The sequence below is a fragment of the Montipora capricornis genome, chromosome 3 (genome assembly GCF_036669925.1).
Source record: "Montipora capricornis isolate CH-2021 chromosome 3, ASM3666992v2, whole genome shotgun sequence".
NCBI classification, from domain to species: Eukaryota; Metazoa; Cnidaria; class Anthozoa; order Scleractinia; family Acroporidae; genus Montipora; species Montipora capricornis.
Genome location: NC_090885.1, coordinates 30,971,774 through 30,986,773, shown reverse-complemented (window position 1 = coordinate 30,986,773; position 15,000 = coordinate 30,971,774). Strand labels below are relative to the sequence as shown.

Here is a 15,000-nt window from a genome sequence, read left to right as displayed (position 1 = left end):
AACAAAAATGTCCAACTTGTCTCGCAACATTGCTGCGAAACTAGTCGAAAAGCGATATTGCGCGTTTTACATCCCACACACAACCTGTCTCGCAACAAAAAGAATGTGTTGCAAGTTGTTGCAGCGTGTCGCAGAAAGTAGAACGGAGTTCTACTTTCTGAAACACACTGCAGCAACAACTTGCAACATTTCTTTTTGGTGCGAGACAGGTTGTGTGTGGGATGCAAAACGCGCAACAATATTTAGACTAGTTTCTCAGCAATGTTGCAAGACAAGTTGCTCGTATTACCGTACCTTTAAGCTCGGAAAACAATGAAAACGGTCGTCATTAATTATGGTGTCCTTTTCAAATTTTGGGCCCTCAAAGTTAACTCAATAATTATGGCTCCCTGTTTCACGTATGCTAATTTCTCTCGCATCTTCTTACAGTGGATTAAACGCAAACCAGTTGAATGGCTTTGCGGGCTCATGTAACGAATATCAAGTACATGCGCCCACATAGCCATCCAATGTATGGATTCAATCTCGAGCCCAGAGCTCTTCTCTTGACTGAGGGAGAGACGAGCTCTGGGTAACCCTGAAACGAGGTGTCTTCTCATTGGTTTTCGTGAAGAACAATCAAAAGCGTCTCTAATTGGTGCATTCACTTTAGCACGAGGAGTGAGCAGGCGCTGCAAGGTTCAAATAGCCAATTTTCAGTCTCGTTTCCAGAGTCATCGTTCCCTTGACCAGCGGTCGGGAAAGAGAGACTCTGGTTGAATCCAAAATAGGCCATATTTGATTGGCTGTTGAGAAACGGTTTCATTTCCTGCCATTTTCAGTCTAAACTCTTTCTTGTGGATTTTTATCTACACGAGGTTGAAGATAATCTAGAAATAAATCATTTACAAGTTACCAGTTCCGTAACGTTTTTGTTTTTGAAAATACAGCAATGTTCACTTGCGTGACACCAGATGCTGAAATCTGTTTTGATTGATAAAATGTATTCAAGTGAAGCTATGATCTTCGCAGTTATGAACGCAATTTTTACAATTTTTCCCAGAGCCTTGGGTCGATCCGAGGCTCTGGTGACGAGAATAGAGCCTCCCGCGACCCGTTCTGCTGGACAAGGGAAACGGAGGCTCTGGGAACGTGATCGGCTAATTTTTGGCTATAAAAGCCCTACTGCTCACGTTCTCCTACATAGAGTTTCCCAGAGCCTTAAGTTGATCCGAGGCTGTGGTGACGAGAATGTGTATGGATTGCTCAAGAAAAATCGAGGAAATTAATCTGCATTGAGTTCATCAAAAATTCCGTACAACGGTGACATAAAAAGTCATCGTCTTGCTTTATTGTAAATATATTAACGTCATATTTTAACCATAAAAGTCTACCTTATTACATTCAAAAGAAGTAGTAAGAATGTTACACTTTGTGTAAAATATTAAGAAGTTAACTATGTATTACACATCTCTAGGCAACGTACAATTTGTATATATTACAAAGTTCTAGTTGGATTCATAGTTAATTTGAAATCTAAAAAATTCTACGGAAAAGAAAATGTGGAACAGTATGCTCCGTTACGTGGTCAAGGAACCGTTACTGTAAATGCAGACTGCAAACCACTGTCTTGACGATGCAACTAAGGTGTGACAACAGTCTCCCCTTGTTTGAAAAATGAAAAAATATGCAGCACCAAATCTGAAGTCTGCATTTTACCCGCACCGATTCAAGAATAGTCTAGACTGTCAACATCTTCACAACCTACCCCTTCTGGGAAAGCTCCCTGCACCTCCCCAGTGTGGAAGGAACTTGCTTGTGAGGACACTGACAATTGAGAAGTTCAACAGTATTTGTTCATTGAGTAAATGATGTATTACAATCACTAATTCACTTAATAAATATAAAAAAAAGAAAAAATGTATGAAAATTCATGAAGTGCAGTGAGTCCTTTTACTCTGAAAAAGTTTTAAATTCTAAAATTTGAGTTAAGGAAAAAACTCTTTATGCGAAAGTGTGCAGACATTACTGAAAACTTAATGCCCAGTACCCAAATTTGATACAAAATAAAATCAGAGATATTTTGTCAGTGAATTCAACAGGAACAAGTGACTTAAAAAACACCTAAGGAAAACAGGTAACTGTTCAAGGTCAAGAAATTATTCATCAGAGATGAGTTTGCCTTGAGGCACACAATGCTTCATTTACCAACATGTAATTAATGTAAAGACAGTCCAAAATAAAACAATACTATTCGAATCTTAATATTTCACCTATTTTTAATTTCTTACGGTTTGCCTATCCAAGAGTATATATAGGGGATAAGCAAAAGAAAAATAATTAGTACAAAGTAATGTCATCAGAGATGATCATACTCAAGGATGATTTTCAAGTTAACAAAAACACGAAAGTTGATGAAGGTAATAAACAAAAACTTGTGACCAATATTGATTTTAAAAAAACTACAAAAATGAGTTGATGCAAAGTATGACACCAAAAAAGGTTGAACATTTAGCAGTAATATGGATTGGAAAGTTGTAAGAAAATAATACATCCATACAATAAAATTGATCTTGTAGAAATAATCTTTGGCTACATTTATCATATGATGAAGGACGAACTTTTAAAGCAACAAATAACATAGCCGCTGGAGTAAGGATACGTAGGCATATCTCACTGGCCCTAAAAAATTACAGCTTTGAAAACTTTATCCAGCGAATAATAAATCCTAGCAAAATATTTGGCAAGATTTGTGTACTTCTGCTTTCACATGTCACTATCCCAACTGTTTGTAAATTCAACGTAACAAATTCATGAAACTCATTGATAATGGTTGTAAGTATATATGAGGTTGTCAACACTCAATATCAGTAGCGTCAGTATCAGAAGTACTTAACATGCCAAGACATGTACGATGAAATATGGAACAAGTCATTAGCAACCCTCAGATTTGACTAAGAAATTTTGTACAGTTACTAATTTTAAATTTCAAAGCTGTCTTGTCCGCGGATCTGTGTCTCACTTATCAGGTCATGAGAAACTTTGAAGAACAAGACTTCTTTAACAAGTAAGAGTAAAGTTGAGCAAACAAATTGAATGTGAAAAACCTGTCTCTTACTCAATTTCACAAAGGCAGCCAAATCTGAAGGCAAGTTATATACCCACAGGGAAGGGCTGAAGCAATTGTATACAAAATTAACGAGACCACACCACTCTTTGTAGCGCAACCTTTTTTAACAAATAAAAATCTCTCCCCCTTAATTGCATCAGCCCCCCCACCCCCCTCCTCCAAATAATGAGCAGTCCCTGAATTTGAACAACTTCAGTGTCTCTTTTCAATACAATTTTGGCCAAATGCGAGACAAAAACTACAATAAATTTAAATAAAAAACTACAAATTAAATCTCACTTAGACAAGTTCATTTGGTTGTAAAAGTCATATGGTATTCAAGATCCTTTTCCCCTAGTTGTGTGAAGAGTTATTATGCATGCAGGTGGTTGGTGACACTCCCTTGTGTTTAGGTTATTTTGCAAAAATCACAGCCAAAATTTCAGAAGATAAACTGTGCCTGTCTTCTGCAAATGACTTTTGAAGTTGAGCATTACTAAACCACAAAACAGCGAAACCAAACTCCAACACACTGAAAGATGACTTAATTGGGCCCTTTGCAGGATAGTGATCACATGGTACAAATCCGCCATACTGGTACAAATCCGCCATACTGGGATGCAAATTGCATACTGGGACATCTAACACTAATGCTAGTTAATCTAAATTTTCTTTGTTCTAGATGTCCCAGTGGGCAATTTGCGTCCCAGTGTGGCGGATTTGTACCATGTGATCACTATCCTGCAAAGGGCCCATTTGTATCCAGATTGCGCATTGAGACACCCACGACTGGAGACCGAACCTACCCTCTTTGCAGATGCCACAAAATTTTCAACAGGACCAACATCTGCTCAATTTGTTTTCTTGTAAGTTTCGGTTTTCAAGAAAGAAAAAAAGAAAAGAAAATAGCCGTTTCAGTGTTTGGTGCTTTGTTTTGTTGTTTCGCTGGTCGGTGTTTCACTAATGCCTTTTCGAAGTTTGCACGCCACAGGATGAAAAACAGCTGAGGAAAAATACCTAACTTAGGACTGTTTCAGTTGTCCTATTTTTTGCAAGAACTAAGGCCTTTTAACACAAAGACGCACTATAGAAGGAGTGGTGCCCTAGGCACATGTGCATGATCAATTAATTTGTCAATCAACTGTGGACACAGAGGCTGAGCTATGTGTCCATAATAGGCTATGAGATGTTACCTTTTATTTTTATTTTTAATCCCCCATCCATTTTTCTTGTGCTGGAAAAATTATCTCTTAGGGGTTCCGTCTCTTTGTTGCTGGTTGTTGGTTGCCATGTTGGATAATCGGTCATACTTGAATTAATTTGAACAAAAGAGAAATAGGCGACCCCATTTATAATGCGTCTTTGTGTTTAAAAAGGTAAATGTGCTGTTTGTTACTGGAAATTTGGTTGTAATTTGATGACATAACATAGTAGCTTACAATAATATATTGCCATGCATGTAACCCTTACATAACAGTGACCATTAAAGAAATCTTAAAACTCCCTTTTGACTTACTAAACATCAAGTTTAAAAAAAACGCAATAAATACTTCAACCACATTCAATTGTCCTTACTAAAACTACCTCCTTTGCAGGTCATAATAATTGAATATAGTTTTTTAAGTCTTAAGTGAAAACCATAAGAGAAGTGACAGGATTGGAAAACATGCCTGAGAAAATCACATATAATACAACTCAGCTGCACTCTTCCTTAAACTCTTTAATGCTTAATTTACTGGTAAGAATATGTTTCAAATAAGACAAAGTTACCTATTGAAAAATGTTCTAACAACTTCTATTGAGATCATATAAAACGGTGTCAACTATTGTATGCCTAAAAAAACATTTATCAAGTAAGTTTTGTCGGGTTTGGAGAGTTTCTTGTCATCTTACCTAAACATGCTACACAAATGTGTGAATCATGTTTTAAAAGACTCTACAACAAACTGCATCTGTCACAGATAGATCCATTTACAGTAACACACACGAAAATGCACTATCATGGAACACACCTTCAAGGTCCTAAGTTTCACTTTTTTCTGGGTTCACTGTCACAGGGGGGCGAGCGCTACAAGAACAAGTGCATATGGGATTCAGAAGCTTAGGGTCCACAAGAACTTCACCATAAGGTCCCCTGAATATGGTGCCACAGCAGATTTCCTCACGACGCCACGTAGACAGATCAATAAAGGGGAGCTTGTTATTTGCAGAAGAAGTGAGAGATGGGAAGAGAAATGATGTCTGTGAAGCTGTGGAGACTCTTCTAACAGGTTGCAATGATAAGGATCCTGATGAACACTCATCTGAGATATCACTTGGGCTGGGACTTGGTGATCCACACATTAGAGATGGAGAAAGATCACCACTGTCTGTTTCAAGTTCTTCGTCATCTGCAATTCAAGGAGCTAACATCAAACGTTGTGGATCACTGTAAACTTTTTTTTTTCTAAATCTATGGCATCCCTTTTTTGAAGTTATTTAAATGGTTATCGTCAAGGCACTTGCATAATGGAGATCACGAAATTCTTGAAAGATGGCACATGAAAAGGAAATGAAAGTGACTGTGCATAATTTACTCCCTAAGCACAAGGCAACTGGTACAAGTAAAATGAATTAAGCCATTGTCCCCTGGGAGTAAGACTTAATGGATTTTTTAACTCTCACGTCAGCTGATTTCACTCATCAATGGGGGGGTGGTTGGTTCACGAACTGTACATCCACTCAAAAGCTATGTTCCCATTAACCGATTGGCCTCTGGGAGTGAACCTCAATAGATTTTACTCGGTCTCTCACAAGATGATTTTACTCGTCAATGGGTGGGGGGGGGGGGGAGGGGGGGATGAAATAGTTCAGGAGTCAATGGGTTTTACTTAAGTACACACAGGCATCTAAGTGAAGAAAGATGAATGCATTGATCAGCATTTTATATCAACCAGCTGATTAAAAAAAAAAGTACATAGCTGCCTTAAACAAGAATCCTGCCAGATTAGCAGAGCATCTGACCTTAGCCAGATAAGGTTAAGACTATTAAAATAAACGGATGGCAATGATTGCATTATTATTATCATCATCATTAGTTAACTATTTCAAAAAAGAGAATTGTTAGACGGAAAATCTCCTGAATGGTTCCTTGAAAGATATATCACATTTGCTGCGAATCACACGGATCATGCCTCCATCAAACCACCACAGTCAATTAAAATTTGAAAATTTCTTTAGTATACCAATAACAACAATAAATTACCCACGGGTTGATGAAATATTCTCCTGACTTTAAGTGCGATTATAAACCCTGAACTTAAATACTTGCACTTATCAAGTTATAAATAAAACTAAAGTATTGTAAGGAGAGTTCTTTAAATAAATTTCCGTCCTCTAATTGTAACGCAGAAAACAATATTTACCACGCGCGCATGAATTAATCTTAGAGAGAATCAACCTGTTCCTTTAACTGAAATACATGGCAATCTGTCATTGTGAGAAATCGCCGAGAGGACACGAAGAGAATTAAATGAAAGAATAAGAACAGAACAATAATTGATTTGCATGAAAGCTTTACCTCGAGTCTCAGTTCCACAACTAATTTTCCTTCCACTTGTTGCTCTTCCGTTTGACTGTGAATTGGTGTCTTTTCCGCTCTCTAAGCTCAATGATCTTGAGCTTCTTCTTGGTTTTGTGGTTCTCTTTACAGTTGCTTTACTGTCTACGACCTGTGAGGAAAAAATTTCTAAAGCTGACATCGGGGAATTGAAATGACAAGCGAAAGAAAAAGACGGCGTGAAAGAGATGGGACAAGATAGTTCACGCACATGCTTCCAATTCTTTGAGCTTCCAGGCGGAAGCTTCTTCCATCGTTTGACAAGAAGTACACAAGCATTGCAAATCTCTCCTTGCCTCTTCTCATTCAGCTGGAAACAGCCGCTAAATAATAATTCATACTTGGACGAAGACGTGAATCGCGAACTGGACGACTTGGCACCGCAAATACAACAACCCAGACGCGATCGGAAAACGCGAGGACGGTGAGAGGCAAACATGCCAAGAGAAAAATATTATCAAATGAATTATGAAAGGAGAAACTCTTTGAAAAGACAGCGGTGTAGTGCGCAAAGCAAGGTACCTGCTTTGTCCAGCGATTTAAAAAAACGTAGAGAATAATAGGGTTTTGTGAGGCAGTTCGAAGTGAGCATGCTCACAACGGGGCATCTTTCGGCACGTTGTGTTTGCAGAAAAAAAACACATGGTGTAACTTAAGAAGAATTGATGCTATGCCAACCCCTGAAATCGTTCTTGTTTTACTTTTTCTATCGATACTTAGTATCTTTGAGGCAAAATAATTTTGGATTTGGCTGAACGTCAGCCTGAGAAAGTTTTGAAATTACCGCCAAAAATGCCGCCATTTGTGTTTTAAACACGAACATGGCTTGGGGACGAATTGAACCATACCAAAATGCCTCATTTCACAAGCTGTTTTCAAATTATTATCTTCAAGTTAAATCGTATGGACTCATTTTCGGCGACTTCAAATGTAGTACTGATCAACACATATAAATCTTACCTGAATCTGATGTACAGCCAGTTCTTTGATCACTTACTTTTTTTACCCAGACAGAAATAATTAACAATTAAACATGTCTAGTTGGTGTGAGAGTGAGTTGGGTGTAACTATAAGACGTGAAGGGTTTTTTTTTGGAGGTGGATGCACAGTATTTGACATTGAACGTAGTTTCCAAAAATTATTACTAGAAGTGTCTACCAAGGAGGCAGATGGCGTTTCCCGAGAACATACCAAAGACAACAGTATTAAAAGCTGATTCCGAGAATGCTTATGATTTTTTTTTTTTTTAGCATTTTTTTCCCAACGCGACCGACCGACCCAATATCAGAAACGCATTCGACGGTAAACGCTAAAAAAAAAAAATGATGGCCTTACTGTTTAATGAAATTGTAGTGCATGGTCGTCAGCTTTCCTGGCAACAGATAACGCTCTGGAGTTTTGTAAATTTTGTCACGCTTGCAAAGTCACACCATTCTCTTCGTACGCCTTGGAGAGAGAAGCGTTGCGTGAATTCTGCCGAAGACGACTCAATGCAGGTTGGAAAGACTTGACTCCTGTTCTCGAGCACAATAGCGTCTCATTTTGAGAAGGTCGCTATCAACACGCGGCTGCGTTTTTAGCCGGAAACAAAATAAACTGTTTGCGTGTAAATAGTGATACGATATCAAGATGGTCATCGTTTCTTTGCTATGGCAATCTCGTACCCAGAGTCCTCGGGCTTCTTGGTCAGCAGGTGAGCGCCCGGAGAGACTCTGGGATAATCGACTTGAACTATATTTTTGATTGGCCGCTTCCGTAACAATGGCAGTCCGACAGGAAGTCGGTAAGTAATTCGGAAGCCCCAGAATTTGGAAGGAGATTCAAAATCTAAAACTAGTTTCAGTGCTGTTTGTTTTTTTGAAACTCAGAAATATGTAAATCACAAAAATAAAAAACCACGAAGTTTGAATTATGTCTTATACCGTACGGGAATTTTCCCACGCTGCTAAAAAGTGATTACTGTTGCTGTTGCAAAAGTACCGTGGGAAAACATTATATCAGTCTCTTTGAGGAGAAATCCGTGGAATAAGGTCTTGTCGAAGCCATTCAGAATTACGGAAACATCTAATCGAATCGTAGTAGAGGAGGACATTTGTGTCGTCTCCACAAAAATTTGTCGATCGTGTTGCTTGCACGATGGCATTTTGAACGATGGAATGTACGCTGAAACACTAAAAACACACTTACCGAAAGCGTCAGAGGTTTCATCTTCACTTGCTCTTACAGCAAACCAGTGATCATTTCTCCAGTTTCTTTGTGTGTAAGACTAAAATTCTTGTTTCTCGAACACTTTCAACCCGCCCGGTTTTCTCTTTTCTGTTTCCGGTTAAATTTCAAGCATACGTAATAAGACCGGAACCCACGTTTTCTGGGAAAATGGAATCGATTATCCCAGAGTCTCTCCGGGCGCTCACCCGCTGACCAAGAAGCCCGAGGACTCTGGATACGAGATTGCTCCTATGGACACAAGGTCGTTGTGACGCCATCTTACGGTGTCGAATTAAAAAGAGATTTAGCATCAAACGCGAACGGCAAAAGTGACCACGTGACCGTAATTTCCCCGCCATTTTCTACGTTTCCCGGCTGTCGCTTGCCATTTCTACGTGAAAGTAAGCATTTTCACGTTTGCCGTGTGCGTGAAATTTTCTTCTACATAAATTGCGGAAAAAAGTACCCAAAAACCGTTTTCCGGTGTGCCAAAGGAGGAAAAATTAGGTTTCGTGGTAAAAGATAGTTCATAACTGATTCCTTGCCACAATTTTTTTTATGAACTCGCGTTGACTCTTTGTTGACCGACAAAACAGCTTCATCGAAACTCTTAAAATTTGACGGGAAAGGATTTTCATTTTATACGGCGTCATTTTCCACAAATAATGTTTGAAAAGACTCCGAGTTTTGTTTTTACTTTTTTGTAACCAAATACTCGTGCTGCCGTGGGTCACGCGAAGCTAAAATCACAACCTTCTCTCTATTTTACGTGAAACGGCACGTGATGCTAAATCTCTCTAATGACTCGGAACGATTTGGACTGACAAATTGCAGCAACTTCCAACAAGACGAATGTGATTCATGCAAATGGTATTTTTCTTGGAGCTTTGCAAGAGTGTGGTTAACTGGTTAACTAATAGGTCCTTGTCTGGGACAGTCATTTTGTGATACAGAGAGTTTGTACTTGAGGCGGCGACTTGTTTTCCAAGGACCTTTTTCTCTTCTGTGCATGCGCGTGAATTGCCGACCAGCTCCGACCAGCTGCCAGTTGGGCCAATGGGTTGACAATCGGACAAGATGGACAACCGAGCGGGAGTTCGCGGATTCGAACCCCGGCTCGAATAATTTAGGAGAAATTGCTTCCTTAAATTTGTAAAGACGCCTACAAATGGTTGGTCTTTTGGGTCTTCGCGGCTAAAGACTGTGAACTGTAGTCCCCGTCCCACAACTCTTGCTGTTGACACTTTGGTACGTGTTTGCGCGCGCGGGCTTGAGCGAGCAACTGGAGGTCTCACGACCCACATTTCCCCAATCCTGGCGTTTGTTTTCCTCAGCTCACTCCAAGAACCGGCAAAAATTGTGTTCGCTGTACATATATTAAATTATCTTAGAAGACAATATAACATCAGCTCCCGCCATTGCAGAAAATTTAATTATGATGACAGAGAATAGGCTAGGTAAAGCTAATCTATTAATACTTATTTCCATTCCATGTTTATCAAAGAAGATACCAGTTCTATGCCAAATCTAGACCTGATCTCATCTAATCTAAATATAGATCAGACCGGATAAAAATAACACCGACAGGCGTTCAGAATTTGTTACATTCACTAGATGTAAGCAACACAGTAGGCCCTGATAATCTACCTTCTCGAATTAAAGGAATTAATCATCAGAGTTAACTTCAGTAGTAGCACAACGTTTTCACAATCCTTAGACCAAGGAGTGCTACCTAATGATTGGAGGGGGACTGCAAATGTAGCTCCAGTCTTTAAGAAGGGTAAAAGATTCTCTGCAAGTAATTATCGTCCTACATCATTGACATCTATAATTACTGGGTTGCCATAGGCAATCCAGTTAGAAATGAGTTAAATTTTTCCGTTTTGTTTTTTCCCGTGTCGGGAAAATGGAAAAAGGAAAAGTTGCGCAATAAAGGTAAAGGTAAAGGTCCTTACTTTTAAGGGGGTAGCACGTGACATTCAACTAGAGTTACTGATAAGCTTGTGGCCCTCAGTGCGCATCTTTAAATTATTCCCTTCCTCTGTCAATGCTCCATTTTACGGGTGATTCAAAGCTACAGCTACACGGAACAGAGGAAAGTCAAAACAGACGTCGATCGAATGACGGGGATGGAACTGGCGACCCTCCAGCTCAGAAGGCCGTGCAATAAAAGACTGAGTTATGCCTGCCTCAATAGGGCTTTCCTGCCACTCCTCTGCTAAGTATTGTCTTTGTGCCTAGAGTCTTCTGCGCATATCTTTGGTAAGTTTCAGAGAGTAGTAGAAATGGCGTAGATTCAGGTAGATTTTAAACGGTAGACACAGTACAAGTATGCCATGGCGGCCAAGCTGATGTAATGCGAATGGTGTTTTATTGGATCCTTAAACAAAATATACCCTTATGGAGTTCAAGAATGGAACGTCAATTCGATAAACAACACAAGCGGTGAAAAATGAATATCTTAAAAGCGGACTTCAATTGCCAACAATTGCATCTTTCGCTATCGGATATCAAAATGAGCTGTATTTCTAACATTTTACTGTGGTGTTCAGTACAACACTGAAACCAAATGGCGGTTAAATTCTCCAGTAACTTTATGTGGTTGGATATGGGGTTTAACAAACTCAGAACCGGAGGGAATCGAAAACAGTCGGATCTCTGTTGTCTGGCTAATTATAATTTTATTTATTTGTACACAACTCTGCACAGTCTTCAGGTTAAAAAAACAGTTTGAAATTTGACTAATTCTTGTTTGTCAAGAATTGTTTGAAAGAAAGCTTGTTGTCCATTTTTTGCTTCCTCGTTCAAGAAAAAGGTTCTTCAGAAAGGGGTTTGATCCTGACTTCCGGTGAGAAATTTATTTAGTTGCGTATCATGGGTTTTTGACACGGAGTGTGTTGCTTGTTTTTGCACGCACGGAATGAAATAAGAAGTGTGTTTTTGCCTCTCATAGCAAATATGTTCAATAAAAGGTTTGGCTGGAAAAGGTTTTTGTGAGACTTTTCTGCCTTTGTGGATTTATCGTGTGGACAAAATATTAACTAATTTGCATAACTGTGTTGAAATTTGATATGGGAGCAGTCTTCATAACGATGACAGGAATTCTTGCTTTATTTCTTTAAGCTTATTTGAAGCAGAGATAAAGTTTCTCAATGAAATGAAAACGTTTGTTGTCGTTTTGTGTCAATCAATTTCGTTAGTTCCCAGTCCGTTCAGTTGTATTTTTGAATTTAAATTTATGTGCAACTGAATAATAATCACTTCTGATGATGTATGTTGTAACATACGAAACGTTAAGTTCATTAAAAGTTATGCACTTTAAGCAAATGTTTGTAACCGCTGTTTGCGTTTTATTCTTATTGGTTCCTGGTTAACCCAATTTATCGGTTCAAGTCACTAATGCGAAGATTGTTTACGTTACTCATTAACACGAAGATTTTTCAACAATATATTGCTTTAATCTAACCCAAAATCATTAAGATAGTAAAAAACTTCATATTTATCAACAATTTCCTCCCAGTTTGAGAGCATTATCTATGAGATGCAAAAACGAACTTACGAACTCGTGAACCTGAATTAACGCAAATCATAATTTATTTAACTAAATAAATAAATAAATTATGATTTGCGATAAGTCAGGTTCACGAGTTCGTAAGTTCGTTTTTGCATCTCATAGATGTTTAGATTTTCAACAACTCTGGATAATTTTCAACCCCTGGATAATCATAATATCCTCAGTTTCCAGCAAGGCTCGACGGAGAACATATGAAACCCAACTTATAGCAGCACTGTATGATCTGGCAACCGCAGTAAATGGTGGCAATCGAGAAAGTGCTTTTGTTTTGGATCTTTCCTAGGCATTTGATAGGGGGTACCCCATGATAGCTTACTATATAAGCTGAGTCATTATGGTATAAATGGTAGCCTGCTATCCTGGGTGAGGGCATCCCTGACCCAGAAAACCCAAAAAGTGACTATAGAGGGTATTATATCTGATCTGTGCGCTTTAAGCTCTGGATTCTCACAGGGCACCGTGCTAGGCCTTTTATACACGAATGACTTACCTTTACAAGTGTCATTGATAATACGATTTCTTGACGATGATTACCCGCTGTATCGGTCTATATTAAATCCTACAGATAGTGAAATTCTTCAGGATGATCTAAATGACCTATGAGCTAAATGGCAAAAGTTTGGCAAATGTCATTTAACGTAGAATAATATCATACCACCTGTATGATGTTGCTAGAAAATCATATATTCTTCATGGTTATACTCTGGAGTTCCTCATCATTGATACTTGGGTATAAATCTATCCGAGGATCGATTTAAAATGGTCAAATCACCTTGGACAATTACTTCAAGTGCTAAACGAATCCCATGTGTTATTAAGAGAAATTTCCGACATACTTCTATGCAGTGTAAATGTAAGCTGTATTGTAGCCTGGTAACAACGACGTTTGGATACGCCAACTCTGCATGTCTCAACCCTCATCTCCAAAAGGACCAATACCAGCTATATGGTACAATGTTCAGCTGCTAGATGTTGCTTTAATAACTATTCAAGGCAATCCGGGAAAGCAACTAAAATGTTAGGGAAACTGAAGTGGCCGTCCCTTGGTCGGGGGTAGACGAAGACTCTCCATGATTAATTAATTAACCACATTCCACCGAATTGGCTATTTCTGAGTTCGTGTCTGCCTCGTCTTCAAAGTGAGTCTGAGTGCGAAGTTTTTGTGATGGTAATTAGTTCTACTTTACATATGAATGAAAACTAATTGTTATAAGAAAAACTTCGGAAGACCAGAACCAGGTTGCTGACCAGCGGTTTTCTTTAAAAGAATGGTTTGCTGGAGATTTGCTGGGGTGCTCAGAAAACCTGGTTGTGGTAAATGTTATTTAAGGTTTTTCAAAAACTTCGCACATAGACTCGCTTTGAAGAGGAGGCAGACATGAACTCGGAAATCGCCTCTTGTTTACAGAAAATTGACCTTGAGAGAGATTTGCATCTAACTCCCATCTCCCCTACATCAAGGAATGGTAACTCCAGGATGTTCCTGCCACCTCATTCAAATTGCAACCAGCATGCAAACAGTTTCTTCCGATGGTGCATTAATTATTGGAATAAACTACCAGGAAACATTGTAAAAATTGAAAACATGCAATCATGACCACTTTAAGAGGCTGTTCGTAATCATCTTATTGAGAATGGAGAATGGTTTTAACTCTTTTTATTATTATTTTTATTTAGTAAATCCTTATTAATTTAAACTGCTTATTGTACATAATTTTTCATAGATAATTTGATGAGTTTCCCTGCTAGCGGGGGTCTCCTTTCTTTTGCGTTCCCTGGATTGACGAGTACGGGAAAACAGACCTCTGCCATGAGTCGAAACTCACTTTGATCCAACCGCCGTCCACAACCTTAGACGGCACTGCCTCATAATATGTTTGAGGACTTTAACTTCAGCCCGCTGTCCCCCATGCATTCCTTCACAGTAATTGCAAAGTGAGCCCACACAACATGAAGGACGTGTTCTTTCCACCTTATTCCAAAATGACCGCCATTTCAATATTCTTTTGTTTTTATTTAAATAAGCCCTTGATGCCTCCTTCTTAAGCTTAAAATTCAAAAGAATATTTTATCTTGAACGAGGCAACAAGGGCCAATTTGTATCCGCATAAATCAGCGGCCATTTTGGAATAAGGTGTATTGGGATCAATCATTTCAACCGCGACCTGTTTAGGTTGAAGCGGTTGAGGTTTCCCAGTAGAACACTTTTCTAACCGTTTTCAGTTGAAACGCGGTAACTCCTGGGAATAGTCATTACCAGACTTCTCAGCGTTGACAAGTTGAGGGAAAGCAACACGGTAGGATTCCTCGGCCGACTTATGGCCCGACTTATGGCCCGCGTAAACGACAGTGGTCGCTGCCAACGCTTTTTCAACCGTTTCAACCTAGTTCGATGCCGGTTGAAAAAGTTGATCAACCAAACCAACCGAAAACGGTTTTTTTTTACCGAATAGAACACTAAAAAACCCAATCAACCCAACCAACTAAAAACGGTTGATCCCAATCACAAGACGACCGAAGTATCACGTGATG

The 15,000-nt window shown here is 39.0% G+C and overlaps 2 protein-coding genes across 10 annotated transcripts in view; one reads left to right on the top strand and one right to left on the bottom strand.

Moving 5' to 3' along the window:
• LOC138042906 (G-protein coupled receptor 83-like) overlaps positions 1–5,279 on the top strand; it is a 27,241-nt gene extending 21,962 nt beyond the window's left edge. For all 8 annotated transcript variants that reach the window (XM_068888964.1, XM_068888962.1, XM_068888966.1 and 5 more), the window contains one exon: positions 5,146–5,279. In XM_068888964.1, the coding sequence (XP_068745065.1) occupies positions 5,146–5,193 (48 nt within the window). In that variant the 3' untranslated portion in view covers positions 5,194–5,279. The remainder of the gene's footprint in view (positions 1–5,145) is intronic.
• On the bottom strand, positions 1,280–9,011 carry LOC138042908 (SIN3-HDAC complex-associated factor-like). Of its 2 annotated transcripts, none has more exons than XM_068888972.1 (3): positions 8,874–9,011; positions 6,648–6,798; positions 1,280–5,478 (listed from the first exon to the last, which is right to left on the bottom strand). In XM_068888972.1, exons 1-3 carry the CDS (start codon positions 8,892–8,894, stop codon positions 5,111–5,113), a joined length of 540 nt encoding a protein of 179 aa, XP_068745073.1. In that variant the 5' UTR covers positions 8,895–9,011; the 3' UTR covers positions 1,280–5,110. The 2 variants fall into 2 exon arrangements, with proteins under 2 accessions (XP_068745073.1, XP_068745072.1); XM_068888971.1 differs by lacking the exon at positions 8,874–9,011 and adding an exon at positions 6,898–7,295.
• Between the last annotated feature and the right edge of the window lie 5,989 nt (positions 9,012–15,000).